The sequence below is a fragment of the Piliocolobus tephrosceles genome, chromosome 12 (assembly GCF_002776525.5).
Source record: "Piliocolobus tephrosceles isolate RC106 chromosome 12, ASM277652v3, whole genome shotgun sequence".
NCBI lineage: Eukaryota > Metazoa > Chordata > Mammalia > Primates > Cercopithecidae > Piliocolobus > Piliocolobus tephrosceles.
The window spans coordinates 103,123,550-103,139,621 of record NC_045445.1 but is presented as its reverse complement, the minus strand read 5'-3'; the positions used below and the strand labels follow the sequence as shown (position 1 = coordinate 103,139,621).

The 16,072-nt window shown below is 35.0% G+C and overlaps 1 protein-coding gene across 8 annotated transcripts in view; it reads left to right on the top strand.

Annotated features, from left to right (window-relative positions):
• KDM6A (lysine demethylase 6A) overlaps nucleotides 1–16,072 on the top strand; it is a 229,722-nt gene that overhangs the window by 162,043 nt on the left and 51,607 nt on the right. The window contains exons 9-16 of one of the 8 annotated variants that reach the window (XM_023202732.1): nucleotides 4,803–4,896; nucleotides 6,926–7,052; nucleotides 12,080–12,178; nucleotides 12,322–12,541; nucleotides 13,098–13,232; nucleotides 13,685–13,840; nucleotides 14,398–14,493; nucleotides 15,734–15,835. In XM_023202732.1, the coding sequence (XP_023058500.1) occupies nucleotides 4,803–4,896; nucleotides 6,926–7,052; nucleotides 12,080–12,178; nucleotides 12,322–12,541; nucleotides 13,098–13,232; nucleotides 13,685–13,840; nucleotides 14,398–14,493; nucleotides 15,734–15,835 (1,029 nt within the window). The remainder of the gene's footprint in view (nucleotides 1–4,802; nucleotides 4,897–6,925; nucleotides 7,053–12,079; nucleotides 12,179–12,321; nucleotides 12,542–13,097; nucleotides 13,233–13,684; nucleotides 13,841–14,397; nucleotides 14,494–15,733; nucleotides 15,836–16,072) is intronic. The other 7 variants (XM_023202734.1, XM_023202735.1, XM_023202733.1 and 4 more) reach the window with 7 other exon arrangements.

Here is a 16,072-nt window from a genome sequence, read left to right as displayed (position 1 = left end):
ATGTCCATCCCATAAATATAATGTTCTTGACTCTTCCTTTTGTAAATCTGTTCTGGCAGTCTCTTTTATTGGTGGTGGTGGTGGTGGTGGTGGTTTGGAGTGTCTAGTTCATTTATACTTAATTTGATTATTGATATGGTTGGATAAAGTTAGCTGTCATTCCTATTGTATCCTTTGTATTGTATTGTTTCGCTCTGGTTGCTTTTAAAAGGTCTTTCTCTTTATATTTGTTTTTCAAAAATTTGACTTCACTGTGCTCAGATTTTTTTTTTCTTTATAATTATACTAATAGTATTTTAAGTCTGGGGTTTGATATATTTTATCAGTTTTGGAAAATTCTCAGCCATTGATTTGTCACATATTTTTTCTGCTCCACCGTTTTTCTCTTCTTGGACTCCAATTACATGTATGATAGACTATATGCTATTGCCTCAAACATCTTAGATGCTTTCTTTTTTTTTTTTTTAACTTTTAACTTTTGTATGTATGTGTGTGTGTTTTTGTTTTTTTTTCCGCTTCAATCTGTATGCTTTCTAGTGACATGTTTTCAAATGCACTGATTTCTTTTTTTTTTTTTTTTTTGATATACTTTCCAATCTGCTATTCAATCCATATAGTGATTTTCTTTTTTAAATTTCAGATTAACATTTTTTAGTTCTGGAATTTCCTTTTGTTTCTCTTTCTGGAGTATGAGTTTTTGTACATTAATTCATTAGGATTATGTTTTTCTTTTTGTCAACATTGTTCAAATATCTGCTTTTTTTTTTTTTTTGGGGGGGGGGGGCAGTATCTGGCTCTGTTGCCCAGCCTGGAGTGCAGTGGTATAATTTCGACTCAACACAACCTCTGCCTCCCAGGTTCAAGCGATTCTTGTGCCTCAGCCTTCCAAGTAGCTGGGACTACAGGCACGTGCCACCACACCCAGCCTAAATATCTGCTTTAAAATTATCTACAGGGCTAGTCGTGGTGGCTGTTGCCTGTAATTCCAGCACTTTGAGAGGCCAAGGCTGGCGGATCATCTAAGGTCAGGAGTTCGAGACCAGCCTGAACAACATGGCGAGACCCCCATCTCTACTAAAAATACAAAAAATTAGCCGGACGTGGTGGCGCGCCTGTAATCGTAGCCGCTCGGGAGACAGAGGCAGGAGAATTGCTTGAACCCAGGAGGCAGAGGTTGCGGTGAGCTGAGATCACACCACTGCACTCCAGCCTGGGCGACACAGTGAGAGTGCGTCTCAAAAAAATAAAAATAAAAAACTACAAATTTCACCATCTGAGTAATTTCACAGTTGGTTTTCATTTTCTTTTCTTTTGAATATAGGTAAAATTTTCCTGATCTTCATAAATTTAATAATTTTTATCCTGCATATCATGAATAATACATTGTAGAGATTGACTGTATTTTTCTGAAGATTGATATATTTTTGCTTTATTAGCCGGTCAATTCACACTCTAAACTTTGTCACCCTTGTAATGGCAGCAACTGAAATCTCTTTCTAGTTCTTTTAGGCTGCTCATTATCTGTTCTGTTCATGCATAATTCACAGTCAGAGCTTTGGGCAGAGTTTTATGTGTGGAATTTGGTGTTTCCACTCTGTCTCTTGACTGGGATTTCTCCCCTCACTTCCAACTCTTACAGTAGCCTCAAAATCTGTCCTATGGTTCTTCAGGGTAGTAAGACTGCCATTTCTATTTGAGTTCTAGCCAGCCAAGTACCAGTTGAAGCCTGCCTTCAGGTGAAAATCCAAGAAAAAGGGGGTTACTCATCTAGTGCCATTTCCTTCCTTTAAGTGTGAGCTTTTCCTTTGGTTTTGCCTGATTTTCGTTTCTCTCCAGTGCCATCTGGTAGTTGACTTTTATATTTTATCCAGAATGTGAAGCTGTGTGTGGAATGCCACTCCAAATATTGTCAGAGGCAAAACTTCTACTCAACACTATTAAAGATAAATTCATGTTACTTTTTTACACATCATTTATAATTCCTATTTAATGTTCTGTAAGCATCCATCATATTTTGTTTCCACTTGTCTAGTGGCATAAACTTAGATTGCCCCCCAACTTCTCCATATTACAAGCAGTACTGTTTAGAACATTACCTGTGGAAAGGTTTCCTTGGCATACATATTCCAGGAGTAAGATTGCTGAATTGTAGGATATTTGTATTCCTAATTTTTTGAGTAAATCCCCTTCCGCCAGGACATGAGTGTTCTCCTTTACTCACATCCCTGCAATACTTGGAATTACTCAAATTTATGTTTTCCAGTCTTAAAGGTAGAAGGTGTTATGTCATTTAAGCTTGTATGTTCTGATTTCTAGAGGAGTATAGTTTTTTACATTTTTTTTCACCTTTTATGTGTTGGGTTACTTATGTCCATTGCCTCTTTTTCTGCCTATGCTTTTTGAGTCAGATCTTTACTCTTCTTTATGATTTGTGTTTTTTTGATCATGTCCAATAAATTCTCCCCCATCTCAAGGAAATGTTCTCCTACATTTTCTTCTCTTAACTTTATACTTTTACCTTTCATATTCAGGTCTTTAATGCAGTTGCTGGTTTTGTTTTATATGGTATAAGGTAGAAATCTAACTTCATATTTCCAAATATGCTACCATTTTTTCAAGTATGTCACTGTTTTTATTACAGTGCTGGGGGGTATATTTTAACATTTGTTAAATAATTAAGATAATTCATGTTAAGATAATTCATGAAGGTGGTTTTCCTAAAATTTACATCTGATCACATTACTTGAAATCATTCAGTGGTTCTCCATTGTTTTAGGATACAGTCAGTAGTCTTTAAATGGAATTAGGGAGGTCTTTGTGAAGTAATCTTCGCATTTTCTGTCCAGCCTGCTAGTACTCTAAACTTAATATGCGCTCGTTTTTCCTCTGAGAAGTATTACAATGTTATACACAGCACAATATGCTTAATTTGTTTTTTCTGTATATATTTTTCACTACTGTGTAGTCTTAGCAGTTCCTGCTATGTATTAGGTGTTTAACAAATATTTATCAGTTGAAGGAATTGAATAACTTGACCCTTATCCTTGGCCTAACTATTTAATTAACTTTTTTAGACCAGATGAGTGTTTGGGGGGAACTAGTTTAGCTGATAAGTAAAAGTTGATTTAATAACTCTGGATTGCTTGGCGCGCTGGCTCACACCTGTAATCCCAACACTTTGGGAAGCCAAGGCGGGCGGATCACCTGAGGTTGGGAATTCGAGACCAGCCTGACCAACGTGGAGAAACCCCGTCTCTACTAAAAATACAAAAGTAGCCGGGCGTGGTGGCGCATGCCTGTAATCCCAGCTACTCGGGAGGCTGAAGCAGGAGAATTCACTTGAACCTGGGAGGCGGAGGTTGCAGTGAGCTCAGATTGTGCCATTGCACTCCAACTTGAGCAGCAAGAGCGACACTCCGTCTCAAAAAAACAAACAAACGGAAAAACCCCTGATCATCTCAATGGACAGTTCTCTCAAATCTTCCTTATGTTAGTGGTGTGTGTGTGTGTGTGTGTGTGTGTGTGTGTGTGTGTGTAGCTCCTTAATTGTTTCCATCATTAGGATAACCCTGTAGGTAGCAAGATTGGATGTTAGCTCTTGTTTTATTGCTTCAGTTGTTTATTGATGTTGAATCATAGTTTAAGTGACTTGCCTGAGGTTCATACAGCTAGTTTTGTATTTCTACCTACTTTTTTTAAAAAAAATATTTGTTTGCTCAGGCAGTTATATACTGGTAATGATATGAATAAAAGCCACTTCAATCCATTGTTCTGCCAAGTATGTTTTACAGGTAATATTTATGAGCCTTTCTTTTGTTAGTTTTTTCCTTTTGTTTTGGGGGAGTTGTCTTAAGGTTTATAACTGTAGCAATAAAGAGTTTCAGTTATATCAGTACTCTTGAGAACTGTGGCTAAATGGTTTCATTTAGACATTTGCCTGTGAAATCCTAAGTCTTGCAACCATTGTTAGGCTGTAACTATCAGAGTTTTGATGTCTTTAAAATTATATCCGTTATAAATATTTTTAAAGGATATTTTATATACACCAGAAACTGTATCTTTAAAACTTAGATTTTTAACTACTTTTGTACTTCTTTAGATTTTGTCTACAGCATTTTTTATATGTGCTTTATTTATTTATTTATTTAGAGACAGAGTCTCGCTCTGTTGCCCAGGCCGGAGTGCAGTGGTGCAATCTCTTCTCACCACAACCTCCTCCTCCCGGGTTCAAGCGATTCTCCTGCCTCAGCCTCCCGAGTAGCTGGGACTACAGGTGCATGCCACCATGCCTGGGTAATTTTTGTATTTTTAGTAGAGACGTGGTTTCACTATGTTGGCCAGGCTGGTCTTGAACTCCTGACCTCGTGATTCGCCTGCCTCGGCTTCCCAAAGTGTTGGGATTACAGGCGTGAGCCACCGTGCCCTGCCTGACATGTGCTCTATTTATTGAGTTGCTTGGGAGCTCAGTGTTTCTAAGCGGACAGATTATGCACTTGGAGGTAGAATAAATTGAGACCACTTATGTTATTAAATTTGAGATGATGTTATTGGCATTTGGAAAATTTTTAAAAGTCATATTTTAATGATACTTTGTTATAGTGAATATCAGTTTTACTGGTGTTAGGTACTCTGGAACAAGGCTTATTACTCAGCTGTCTAATGTTAAACATTCAATAATGAAATCACTTTTTTAGTTTTTAAAAATAATGCTAAAACATCAGTATTGTATAATTCTTAATATATGAAGTAGTTCTTTAAAGATTATGTTAATTTTTCTCCAAATCTCTTTTTCTGCTCTTTAGAGGAAATATCATTCTGCAAAAGAAGCTTATGAACAACTTTTGCAGACGGAGAATCTTTCTGCACAAGTAAAAGCAACTGTCTTACAACAGTTAGGTATGTAATAGTATACATTTAGTGTATTATAAATGCTTCTCTTTATGTTTTTTACATGTTGAGTATGGCAAATATGTGGCTCATATATTCTATTCCTTTGCTCAGAGTTGATAAAATTATTCTGAACCCAGCATATTTCTATTCTCTGCCTAGCGTTGTCCTTCCCACAGTCTGTCTCAGTATAATTCTTTAGTACAGCTGGTCCTTTTAAATTATCAAAATTATTCCCTAGTATTTAACCCAAGGAGGATTCAGTACTTCCTTTGTGCCAGATATATGCTTAAGCACTTAATGAAGTTGTGATTTATCTAATGTCACTCAGTGGTTGGTGAGCTTGTTTTCATAGCTTTATCAGTTATAATGACTATAAAACAATTTATCTAAAAACTGTAGAACATCTAACACTGTGAGCATGCAGTTCTATTCTAATGTGTAACATGAGGGAAAATCTGTTCGTTTGGATGTCATGTGTAGCTATCACCAAAAAGATAGTGAAAGAACTCCCCAGCCTTTAATTTTGTTGTTTAATTATTGAGTCATGTTTCTTATTTGTATTTGATATTTGGGTTGTTTTTTCAGTTTTGTTTTTGGTCTGGGAAAATCATTTATTCTTAATTTTTAGCCAACATTGTAGCAATATGAATGTTTTCATAATGTAACTATTTTTTATATAGTTTTAAAGTCACTTAAGCTTAGATTTTATCATTTATCTTTAGATAATAAATATAAAAATTTAATAATTATAAATCACTGAATAAAAACAAATATTTTGACACTTTTATAACTCTTAAAAGTATAGACAACTCGAGTAAAATCCTAATGGATAAAATTACAGACAAAACTCAGGCTTTATTATGAAGGCAATGTTTGTTTTTTCATTCATCAAATACTTTATAGTTTGTTTGCTTATTTATTTTAGACAGAGTATTGCTCTGTCCCCCAGGCTGGAATATAGTGTCGTGATCATAACACTGCAGCCTGAAAGTCCTCGGGTCAGGTGATCCTCCCACCTCAGCCTCCTGAGTAGCTAGGGCTACAGGCGCATGCCACCACGCCTGGCTGATTTAAAAAATTTCTTTTGTAAAGACAAGGTCTCTCTCTGTGTTGCCCGGGGTGGTCTCAAACTCCTGGCATCAAGTGGTCCTTCTGCCTCACCCTCCCCAAATTCTAGGATTACAAGTGTGAGCCACTGTGCCTGGCTTATAGTTCTTATCTTATATAGGGTGTGAATATATGTAGCCAGGGCCAGTGAGCTAGGATTGTGTGTATATTTTTTAATTTGAACTATCGTTGATTCTTTAGCCTTGTATTTATTCCTTGGAAATAAACATTTTGTTAATGGAATGTCTTGAAGATTCTTAATTGGCCCGGTGCTGTGGCTCACGCCTGTTATCCCAGCACTTTGGGAGGCCGAGGCGGGTGAATCACATGGTCAGAAGATCAAGACCATCCTGGCTAACATGGTGAAACCCTGTCTCTACTAAAACTACAAAAATTAGCTTGGCGTGGTGGCACGCGCCTATAGTCCCAGCTACTCGGGAGGCTGAGGCAGGAGAATTGCTTGAACCCAGGAGGCGGAGGTTGCAGTGAGCCAAGATCATGCCACTGTACTCCAGCCTGGCAAAAGAGTGAGACTCCATCTCAAAAAAAAAAAAAAGCCCATTAATTTATTTTTATATGGAATAGTAAATAAGACTTAATATCTTTATATTCTTTGTTTCATAACTTGAAATTTTTTCAGATATCAAAATTAGAAAAGTCTGATTTATAATCTGTTACATCAGTACTAAAAATTGTTTTAATTTCTCTTGAATGAAAGCTCTTCATAGCTTTTACTACCTTACTGTGAGAAACTGACTTTCTTAACGGCCGGAATTGGCAGTTCTAAATTTTGGAAATATGTACTACAAACTAAATTAATAAATTGACAGAAAAGAGTACTTTTTTGGTTTGTTTTCTAGTTGGTATTCTTAAACATAGAAGAACAATTAAGTCATTTACGTAAATATTTTTAAATCATTTACTGTAGGTTGGATGCATCACACTGTAGATCTCCTGGGAGATAAAGCCACCAAGGAAAGCTATGCTATTCAGTATCTCCAAAAGTCCTTGGAAGCAGATCCTAATTCTGGCCAGTCCTGGTATTTCCTCGGAAGGTGAGACTTACAAGACATTTATGTTTGCTTTTGTCTATTCCAGCTAAGAGATTTTAATTACAATCTAAAATGTTAGTTTACATATCTAACCTGATCAGTGTATTTTCTCTTCTGAATACATTATTACCAAGATTCCTGGAAGTTAAACAATAAAATAAAGTTTCCAAATGTGGTTTTTTCATAACATAATTTTTGGTCTAGCAGGACATTTCTTATTTTGGTTATTGGATTTTTATTTGATTTGAGTTATTGCTAGTTTTAAAAAAGTCTTATCCGATAGTAACTTTTAATGAAGTATTTAAATGCCTTTCCCTCAGACTTCCAGTATTTTTTCTATAAGTCTGTTTTATAAAACAGAGGATTAATTTCTCATCTGCCTGTTGACTACTGGTAGTCAGTGGAACCTTAATAATTTATAATTTTGATTAATATTTACCTTAGAATTGACATAATTAATAGTAAATCTCAAATCACAGTTATACTTGAAATCTTACAGTGAGAAAGTGTATCAGATTTGTTGGAATGGAGAAGTGTCATGTAACGAAAATCGTTTTCTGCAAGTCTATAACCATTTCTCCATACTGTTTATCCATTGAATGTCTGAATTATGCTTACTGATGATCTGAAGTATACCTCATGCATGAGTATCTGATAGATTATAGTTTTAGACTATCATCAGATTGTATTTTGATTCCTAATCACTTTTCGCTTTCATGATATGGTGAAAAGATCATACTAGGAGCCAAGACGCTTGGATTCAAGTCCTGATTCAGCTACTGTTTGTGGAATTGTGGATGGTTTAGTTAAACCTCTTAAAGCCTCAATTTTTGTTTAACATATTAGAGAATTGTATTAGATCAGTGGTCCTCAGGGGCAGGCTGTTTTGCCACCCCTACCCCAGCCAAGGACTTTTCACAATGTTTAGAGGCATTTATTTCTTTCATCACAACTGTGGGGTGTGCTACTTTCGTATAGTGGGTAGAGACTAGGGGTGCTGCTCACCATCCTACAATGCACAGGACAGTCCTCTACAGCAAAGAACTGGGTGGCTCCAAATGTCAGTAATGCTGTAGTTGAGAAACCCTGGGTTAGATGATCTGTTAGGTACCTTCCTGCTTTAAAGGTTCCAATTTTATGACTTCTTTTGAAATTATCGTGTTTTAACTTTAAGTTTTCTATTATTTTTTACATAGAATACCTAATTGTAAGTAAATTTGCCATATAATCACATTAAATTTTCATTGTATGGCTTCAGTTTTCCTTTAAGGAAAGTATGCTTGTATGAAACAAAGTAATATTAATATGGTTCCTTCTCTAAAAATATTTGATTACTCATACTATGCTTAGAAGAAGGTTAAGGAAAATTTTTTTAAAAAACATTTCATTAATTCATTATTAACATACAATAAGAGTTGACTGGAAAGGTACCTGTTTTTTGGTGAGGATTTCCTAGTCCCTCCCCAGGCTTGTAAAAGAGCCTAATTTGGGTTGCTTCTAAATAAAGCTGGAGGATCCAAACTTTTGTGTTTCTCTTCTACAGGAGCAGAAACTGGATTTTATTATTTTTGTATCTTTTTACCTGACAAAGTGGCTATTCGATAAATGGATGAAATGAACTAACTAAACTGCATTTGCTTTTGGAGCTAGCACTATTACTATTAGTGTTGTGGAGTGTGAGGCTTCATATACTGATTGTAAAGGAGATCTGAAACTGGGAAACAGTGGGTGCCTCTCTCTTGTTTTCAGGTTTATGTATGAAAATTTCTTTTAGCGTAGATTAAAAGGAATGTGTACTGGAAACTATGTTCCTTCTGACCTAAGATAGTTTAATACAGTAGTGTAGGTGTCTTTTTAGTTTAGGTTTTTAAATTTAAATTCTAGTTGTATAAAATTATAATGAGCCATGTGTAGCATTAACTATCATAGTCATGCTGTAATTTTTAGCTTCAATGAGCAGTATTTTATCATCAGTATTTCAGTGGGCAGTATTTTATCATTTTTTTTTACAGTTAACTAATTTTACATTGTAAAACATTATGATGCTTTTAATTTAATCTTTTTGTGTAATTTTTTGGGTAAAATTTTCCAAATATACAATATACGTTTCCTGACTAATTAAATAAAGGATACTTATCACAATTTAGCTTGGTTTTGGGTTCAAGGTTATCATTTTAGACATATTATTTTCCATGTGTAATAATAAAATTCTAAATCTTTTGGACTTTTCTTACTCTCTTTCACTGCCTTCTAATGTGTTGTTTCTAATCTATTTCTTATGAGAAAAATATTATGAATGAATTATGTTTTAGATGTTTTTAAAGCTCCAAATGAAGACCTCAGTTGTCAGTAAGAAATGTTGGGGTTTGATTACCCTAATATTTTTGAGGCTTTCTATTACTTAACCTCTGCATTCAGGTCTGTGTTGAAGATGGACTTTGCTTGTCATTTGGCACTTGTATATCGAAGTAAAATTATAATGTGATATTCTGTTATGCTAGCACCAATCATTGACTGTGTTATCACAGAACTGTAGAATATTACAACTGGGAAGGAACCAGGGAGGTCACCTGGTTAACATTGTAAATCCTGTCACTTCAAAGATTTAGAAAGTGGGTTCATAATCACAGATAATTAGTATGAGAGCAGGGATTAGATCCTAGATTCACCCTGGGCTTTTTTAATTACACAAGACTGTCTCAGAGGAACCTACTTCTATTAGAGGAAAAGTGGTTGATGGTTGGACATCTGTATCTGGGCACATTGGTTTCCTACTTTGACTTTGTAGGAATGGAATGTTAAAACATTGGTTTTGGGAAGAACTGCTTATTTCTCCCAGCAGTTAGGCAAATTTGTCTATAAATCTGAGATGGCTTTGATTTCCCAACAACTACAAAACAGCATGTTTTCTACTATCTGTTAAGCATTCCCTTTCACGCTGGTGTCTGTTCTGTTTGGCATTATTGCTGATCTCTCATGAATTTTTCCTTCATAAAACAGTTTGTAGATGCTCTCTGAAACTGCCTTCTCTGTCTCAATCATGGACATTTCTTATATCTTTCAAACCACAAGATTAGTGATTCCTTAGGCTTTTACATCTCCCTTGTAGGTGTCCTGTGTTTTTACAGCCTCTCTTCCATATGGATGAATTCCAAATCTAGATTTCAACACTTAAAGGTATCTTAAACTCTAGGACCACATCTCCTATTCTTTACTTATCATTTCCCATTTTAATGTCCTCACATCATGTCAAAGTCAGCATATTTCAAACTATGTTCACCATATTCTTCCCCAAACCAGCTCCTTCTTTAACTTTTGCCAAAAGATCACCATTTTTTAAAATCAAGGCTAACTACTAAGTTACAACCCCCACCCTGTGGACATCTAATCAATTAATCACAAAGTCTTTACCAATCTTTTGGTTTCTTGTTTCTCCCATCTTTTTTTCTTGCTGCTTTTCAGTACTTTAACTCCAATTTTGGCCTGTTCCCAACCAGTGAATGTAGCCACCCTCTATTTTTACTGTCTTTAACTTATTTTCCTTTCAGTCTGCCCTACGTGTTGTTAGAAAATTAATATTCCTATAAAGTGCTTTCAATGTGCTGCTCTCCTTGTTAGAAAAGCAAACTTTAGGGTCATCTTTGGCTGGATTTAAAATTCTCTACTGTTTTGTGTCTGTGCTTTCTTGTATATACGTTAGGTTTTGCTCATGCTGTTCAAACCCATTTAAAATGCCTTTTCTCATCTTCTCTGCTTGAATCAGTGGTTCCCAGAATTTTAGGTTACATAAATCAGTAAAATTTCAAAGAATAATTATGAGAATAGAAATATGATGTTCGGGCAAGTAAAGACATTGACTTTTTTTTGCAATTTACTGTCAGCCAATAATATCCAAAATAAGAGCATTACAGCATAAATATTAATTCGTTTATTGGAAAAACTTTATGTATGTGTGTGTTGTCTTTCCAATTTAATTGGTTTATTGGAAAAACTTTATGTATGTATGTATGTGTGTGTGTTGTCTTTCCAATTTGTTTGCTTGGCAAACGTGCCATATACTGGTTGGCAATTAGGAATCACTAAATAATATGCATCTTTACATATGCAAATCCCTTACTCTTACTCTTCCCTTTTTTGGGGGTGTCTTTCCTAAATCTTGCAGTATATGATGGTCTCTTCTTATCCTAAATTCTCAGGCCAATTATTGCCTATACTGGCCATTTGATATGGTATCATGACATTTTTAATGTATCTTCAGTCCTCAACTAAATTGTAAGCTTCATGAAAATAGGGACTGGGCTTTGTTTTTTTTCTTTTTCCTTTCATGCCAAGAATAAGAAGATAATTTCAGTATTTATAATTTCAGCTGTTATCCGTGTATTCATGTATATTCACATTAAGAAAATGACAGTCCTTGAATCATTAATCTTACCTTGCTTACTTTACTAGTCATAAAATATTATACTTTATATATTATTTTTACTTTTTACTTTATACTATTTTTGATACTTAGTTTGAGATTAACTGTGTCTTACATGTGCATTTTTTTTTTATGAATTCAAGAATTATTGCCCTCAGTGTTGTTACTTGGGAAAGGAAAATTGAAATCTGATACGGCAAATCTTACCAACGTATAGTGTTTTTGTTTTTAACTCTGTATTTTGACGGTATAGGGAACTAGAGGTCAGCTATATAAGAAGAGTGGCTTGTGTGTGTGTGTGTGCACGCATGCATGCAGCTCTCAGTATTATAATATTGAAGTGATATGTCCCCTAATCATTGTAATAGAGTTCATTAATGCAGCATGCTTTTTAGTACCTATAAGACAGACTATAATATGGTTTGTTGGAGGGCTAATTATAATATTCATTATAGTTGTCAAGTATATACACACACATACACATAAATATATTAGCTTATTAGGGTTTTTAAAAAATTTGCTGTGATATATAGTCCATCCTTTCAGCCGATTAATTTGTTTCAGTATTAATGGAATTCTTTTGATTTCCCCCCCCCCCCTTCCTTCTCAGGTGCTATTCAAGTATTGGGAAAGTTCAGGATGCCTTTATATCTTACAGGCAGTCTATTGATAAATCAGAAGCAAGTGCAGATACATGGTGTTCAATAGGGTAAGACTTTGTATAAAAATAGTAGTAATTTAATTGATATACAAAGATGGTTACATCACATATATTATACTTCATAGTTTAAATCATTATAAAATCAAGCAGTTTTCTGAGTTGACTTATTTTTTCTTAATTTCTCTTAACAGTGTGCTGTATCAGCAGCAAAATCAGCCCATGGATGCTTTACAGGCCTATATTTGTGCTGTACAATTGGACCATGGCCATGCTGCAGCCTGGATGGACCTAGGCACTCTGTATGAATCCTGCAACCAGCCTCAGGATGCCATTAAATGCTACTTAAATGCAACTAGAAGCAAAAGTTGTAGTAATACCTCTGCACTTGCAGCACGAATTAAGTATTTACAGGTAAAATTTTTAAATAGCACTTTTTTAAAGCCACGTATTTCCCCAGAACACTCAGGCAGAAGGAGGGTGGCTGGAAAGTTTGTCTAGTTGTGTTTTGATGTCTATAATCTGTTTCCATATTTTGTAAACATACCATAGCTTGTAATATTATTTTACTTTTCATTTTAAGTAAGATATGCAGTATTTTAAAAGATGCTCTTTTGCACATTTACTCTGTTGATGCATATTAATTTACATAATTTTTTTCTATGTACTGTCTACATTTTTAAGTTGTCATAGCATTTTAGAGAAAACACAAACAGTCTTTCACTCTTGCTTGGAGTTTCTTGAGAAGATAGCTATGAGAACTCTGAAAACAGAGCTCAGGCTTTGTTTTGATTCTCACAAAGGTTTATATTCCGGTTACCCTCTTTATATTTAGTGTCTTCTAAAGCCCCAAATTTAGAATCTATTTTCTTTTAAAAACAATTAGCTATAGCATTTAGGAAGATTTAGTGGACTTGCTCTTACTCAAGTAGGCTTGTGTTAAATTTGCTTTTTACATAATTTTTCCTAGGCTCAGTTGTGTAACCTTCCACAAGGTAGTCTACAGAATAAAACTAAATTACTTCCTAGTATTGAGGAGGCATGGAGCCTACCAATTCCCGCAGAGCTTACCTCCAGGCAGGGTGCCATGAACACAGCACAGCAGGTGAGAAGTTGGGTTATGTTCTGCAGGTGCCCAGCTTTAAGGGTTCTTTTCAATTCTCTAGTGGTCAAGCTTAATTTACTAAGCACAGGAGGCTTTTAGTAATGAAAAGCCTTTTGATTTAATTGCAAAGGGAATCTAGATCAAAATAAAATTCCCTCTAATATGGGAAGAGATTTTGGGGTACCAACTTAGAACCTTTGTGCATTTTCATGATTTTGAAGGAGATTTCTTAAAACAATGCTACAGTGGTTTATTTAATTTTTAAGGCAAGTTTTTGAAAGGAAGGTACACATTATTCCATTGATGAATCATTTAATTTTGATTTTCAATCATTGCAATCAGCGATGTCCACATAGCTTTGAAAAGTATGCAGCTTGTAAAGTTTTATAATTTGAAGGAATGAATTAAGAATATATAGAACCCTATTTTTGTCTTCCTTCTGTGATTCTTAGGCATGTAAACCTCATCATCCAAATACTGAACCTGTATTAGGCCTCAGTCAAACACCAATTTCACAGCAATCCTTGCCACTACACATGATTCCTTCTAGCCAAGTAGATGACCTGTCCAGTCCTGCCAAGCGGAAAAGAACATCTAGTCCAACAAAGGTATATGTTTTAGAGAAATAGAAAATCCCAGTCAAAAAAGAAGCTTCAGCTGCCCTGAAGTTGTGCGGTTTGAACATTTCCTGTCCTTTATTTTAAATTTGTGGACATCAAAGAGTGAAAGGTTTGAGTTTTTCCATCCCAAACCCTTAGTATCATATTAAATATAGAAAGTAGGGATAAATTTGCATTCATCAAATCATTTTATTCATCTCCCTGCCGTTAAGATCTCAGCACACTTTTCATCATCACTTTTTACTGACATTGAAGTAAATTTAATGTTGGATCTAGTGGACAGTGTGGTATTTAGGCTAGCTGTTTGGGCCATAGTTTGAGGGTGGGCCTTTTTGGGTGGCTTATTAAATAGTCAGTAATTCTTAAATGTATGATTTCTAAGTGTAATATGCATGTAAAATTATTTTTTAAAGAATTTAATGTTATAACATCTTTTTAACATGTAAATATTCCAATTCATAGTCATTTGGCCTCCTCTAACCATTATTATTAACTGTGGATTTAACCAAATATTCTTTAATTTTTTTTAAATCGATTTTCCTCAGAATACTTCTGACAATTGGAGTGGTGGACATGCTGTGTCACATCCTCCAGTACAGCAACAAGCTCATTCATGGTGTTTGACACCACAGAAATTACAGGTATGTAAGATGATTTTGACAAATTGTTTTTTCTATTAAAAAGGAGTTGAGGTAGCAAGCTTTAAGTTCTTAAAGGATTATTTTTATTTTTATTTTTTTTGAGATAGAGTCTTGCTCTGTTACCCAGACTGGAGTACAGTGGCACGATCTCGGCTCACTACAACCTTCGCGTCCTGTGTTAAAGTCATTCTTGTGCCTCAGCCTCCAGAGTAGCTGGGATTGCAGGCAAGCGACATCACACCCAGCTAATTTTTGTATTTTTGGTAGAGACTGGGTTTCGCCATGTTGGCCAGACTGGTCTTAAACTCCTGACCTCAAGTGATCCACCTACCTCAGCCTCCCAAAGTGCTGGGATTATAGGTGTGAGCTACTGTACCCAGCCCTAAGTATTAATTCTTATAAGTTAAATGGCAGTACATTCAATTAATATGCACAAATGTAAAATGAGCCTGCATTTACCAGAATAATGGAGATCATTCATTCTTGTTTTTAATTTCTTTTTTTTTTTTTTTAAAACAGGACATGGTTTACACTGCATAAAATATAAATATAGGGTATATAGGGTAAAGTTTTCTTCTAACTCTGGCCCCTACCCACTCAAAATGCAGCTGGTATTACTAATTTCTTATCTGTCATTCCAGAGGTATGTTATTTATGTACAAGCAAATATACATCCCCCTCTTTCTCACATGTATTATTATTTGTCTTCTTTTTTACACAAACGATAGGATTCTTATTTGCTGTTAACAATGTATTTTACAGACTTTTCCATGTCAATATGTGAAGAGCTTCCTTGTTCTTTTATGGTTACATCATATTTCTTTATATAGATGTAACACCTTTATTTAAGCAGATCACTAATTTTGGACATTCAGATTGTCTTCAGACTTTGCTCATTCCAGACAGCGCTGCTTTTAGCATACTTGTCAATATATTTTTAAGCTTCAAGAGCTTTCTGTGTGAATACCTAAGAATACTGTATGGATGAGTAAAATTTCATGCCCCTCTAGTACAAAGAACTCATAGTAAATCTTGTTCAGATGAATGCTTAGTTCATTCTTACATTTCTCAAGCTTATTAAAGGACTTCATCTTGGAGTGTATGACTGTTGGTCAGAAGACAGTATGATTGACCAGATAGTGGTTCTGAGTTTAGTCACTTCAGGGAAAGGTTGCTTAGAATAGTGATCTTATTTCCTAAATATATCTTTGACTATATTCTCTTTTTGTTCTTCTTCTAGCACTTGGAACAGCTCCGCGCAAATAGAAATAATTTAAATCCAGCACAGAAACTGATGCTGGAACAGCTGGAAAGTCAGTTTGTCTTAATGCAACAACACCAAGTGTGTATAGCATATTTTTCCCTAAAATTTGTTAGCATTTTGAGCATTTTTATTGACTCTAATGTCATTTTAGAGCATGTTTATGTTCACTTTTACTTTCTACTAGTGTTTGACAGAATTTAGTAATCTCTGTATCTTAAAATACTGGTAATTGACAGAGATTTTTAGACAAAAGCAACTGTAAGTTTAATTTTGAACACAACACTTTGTATTGTATTTATTTACATGATATTTCAC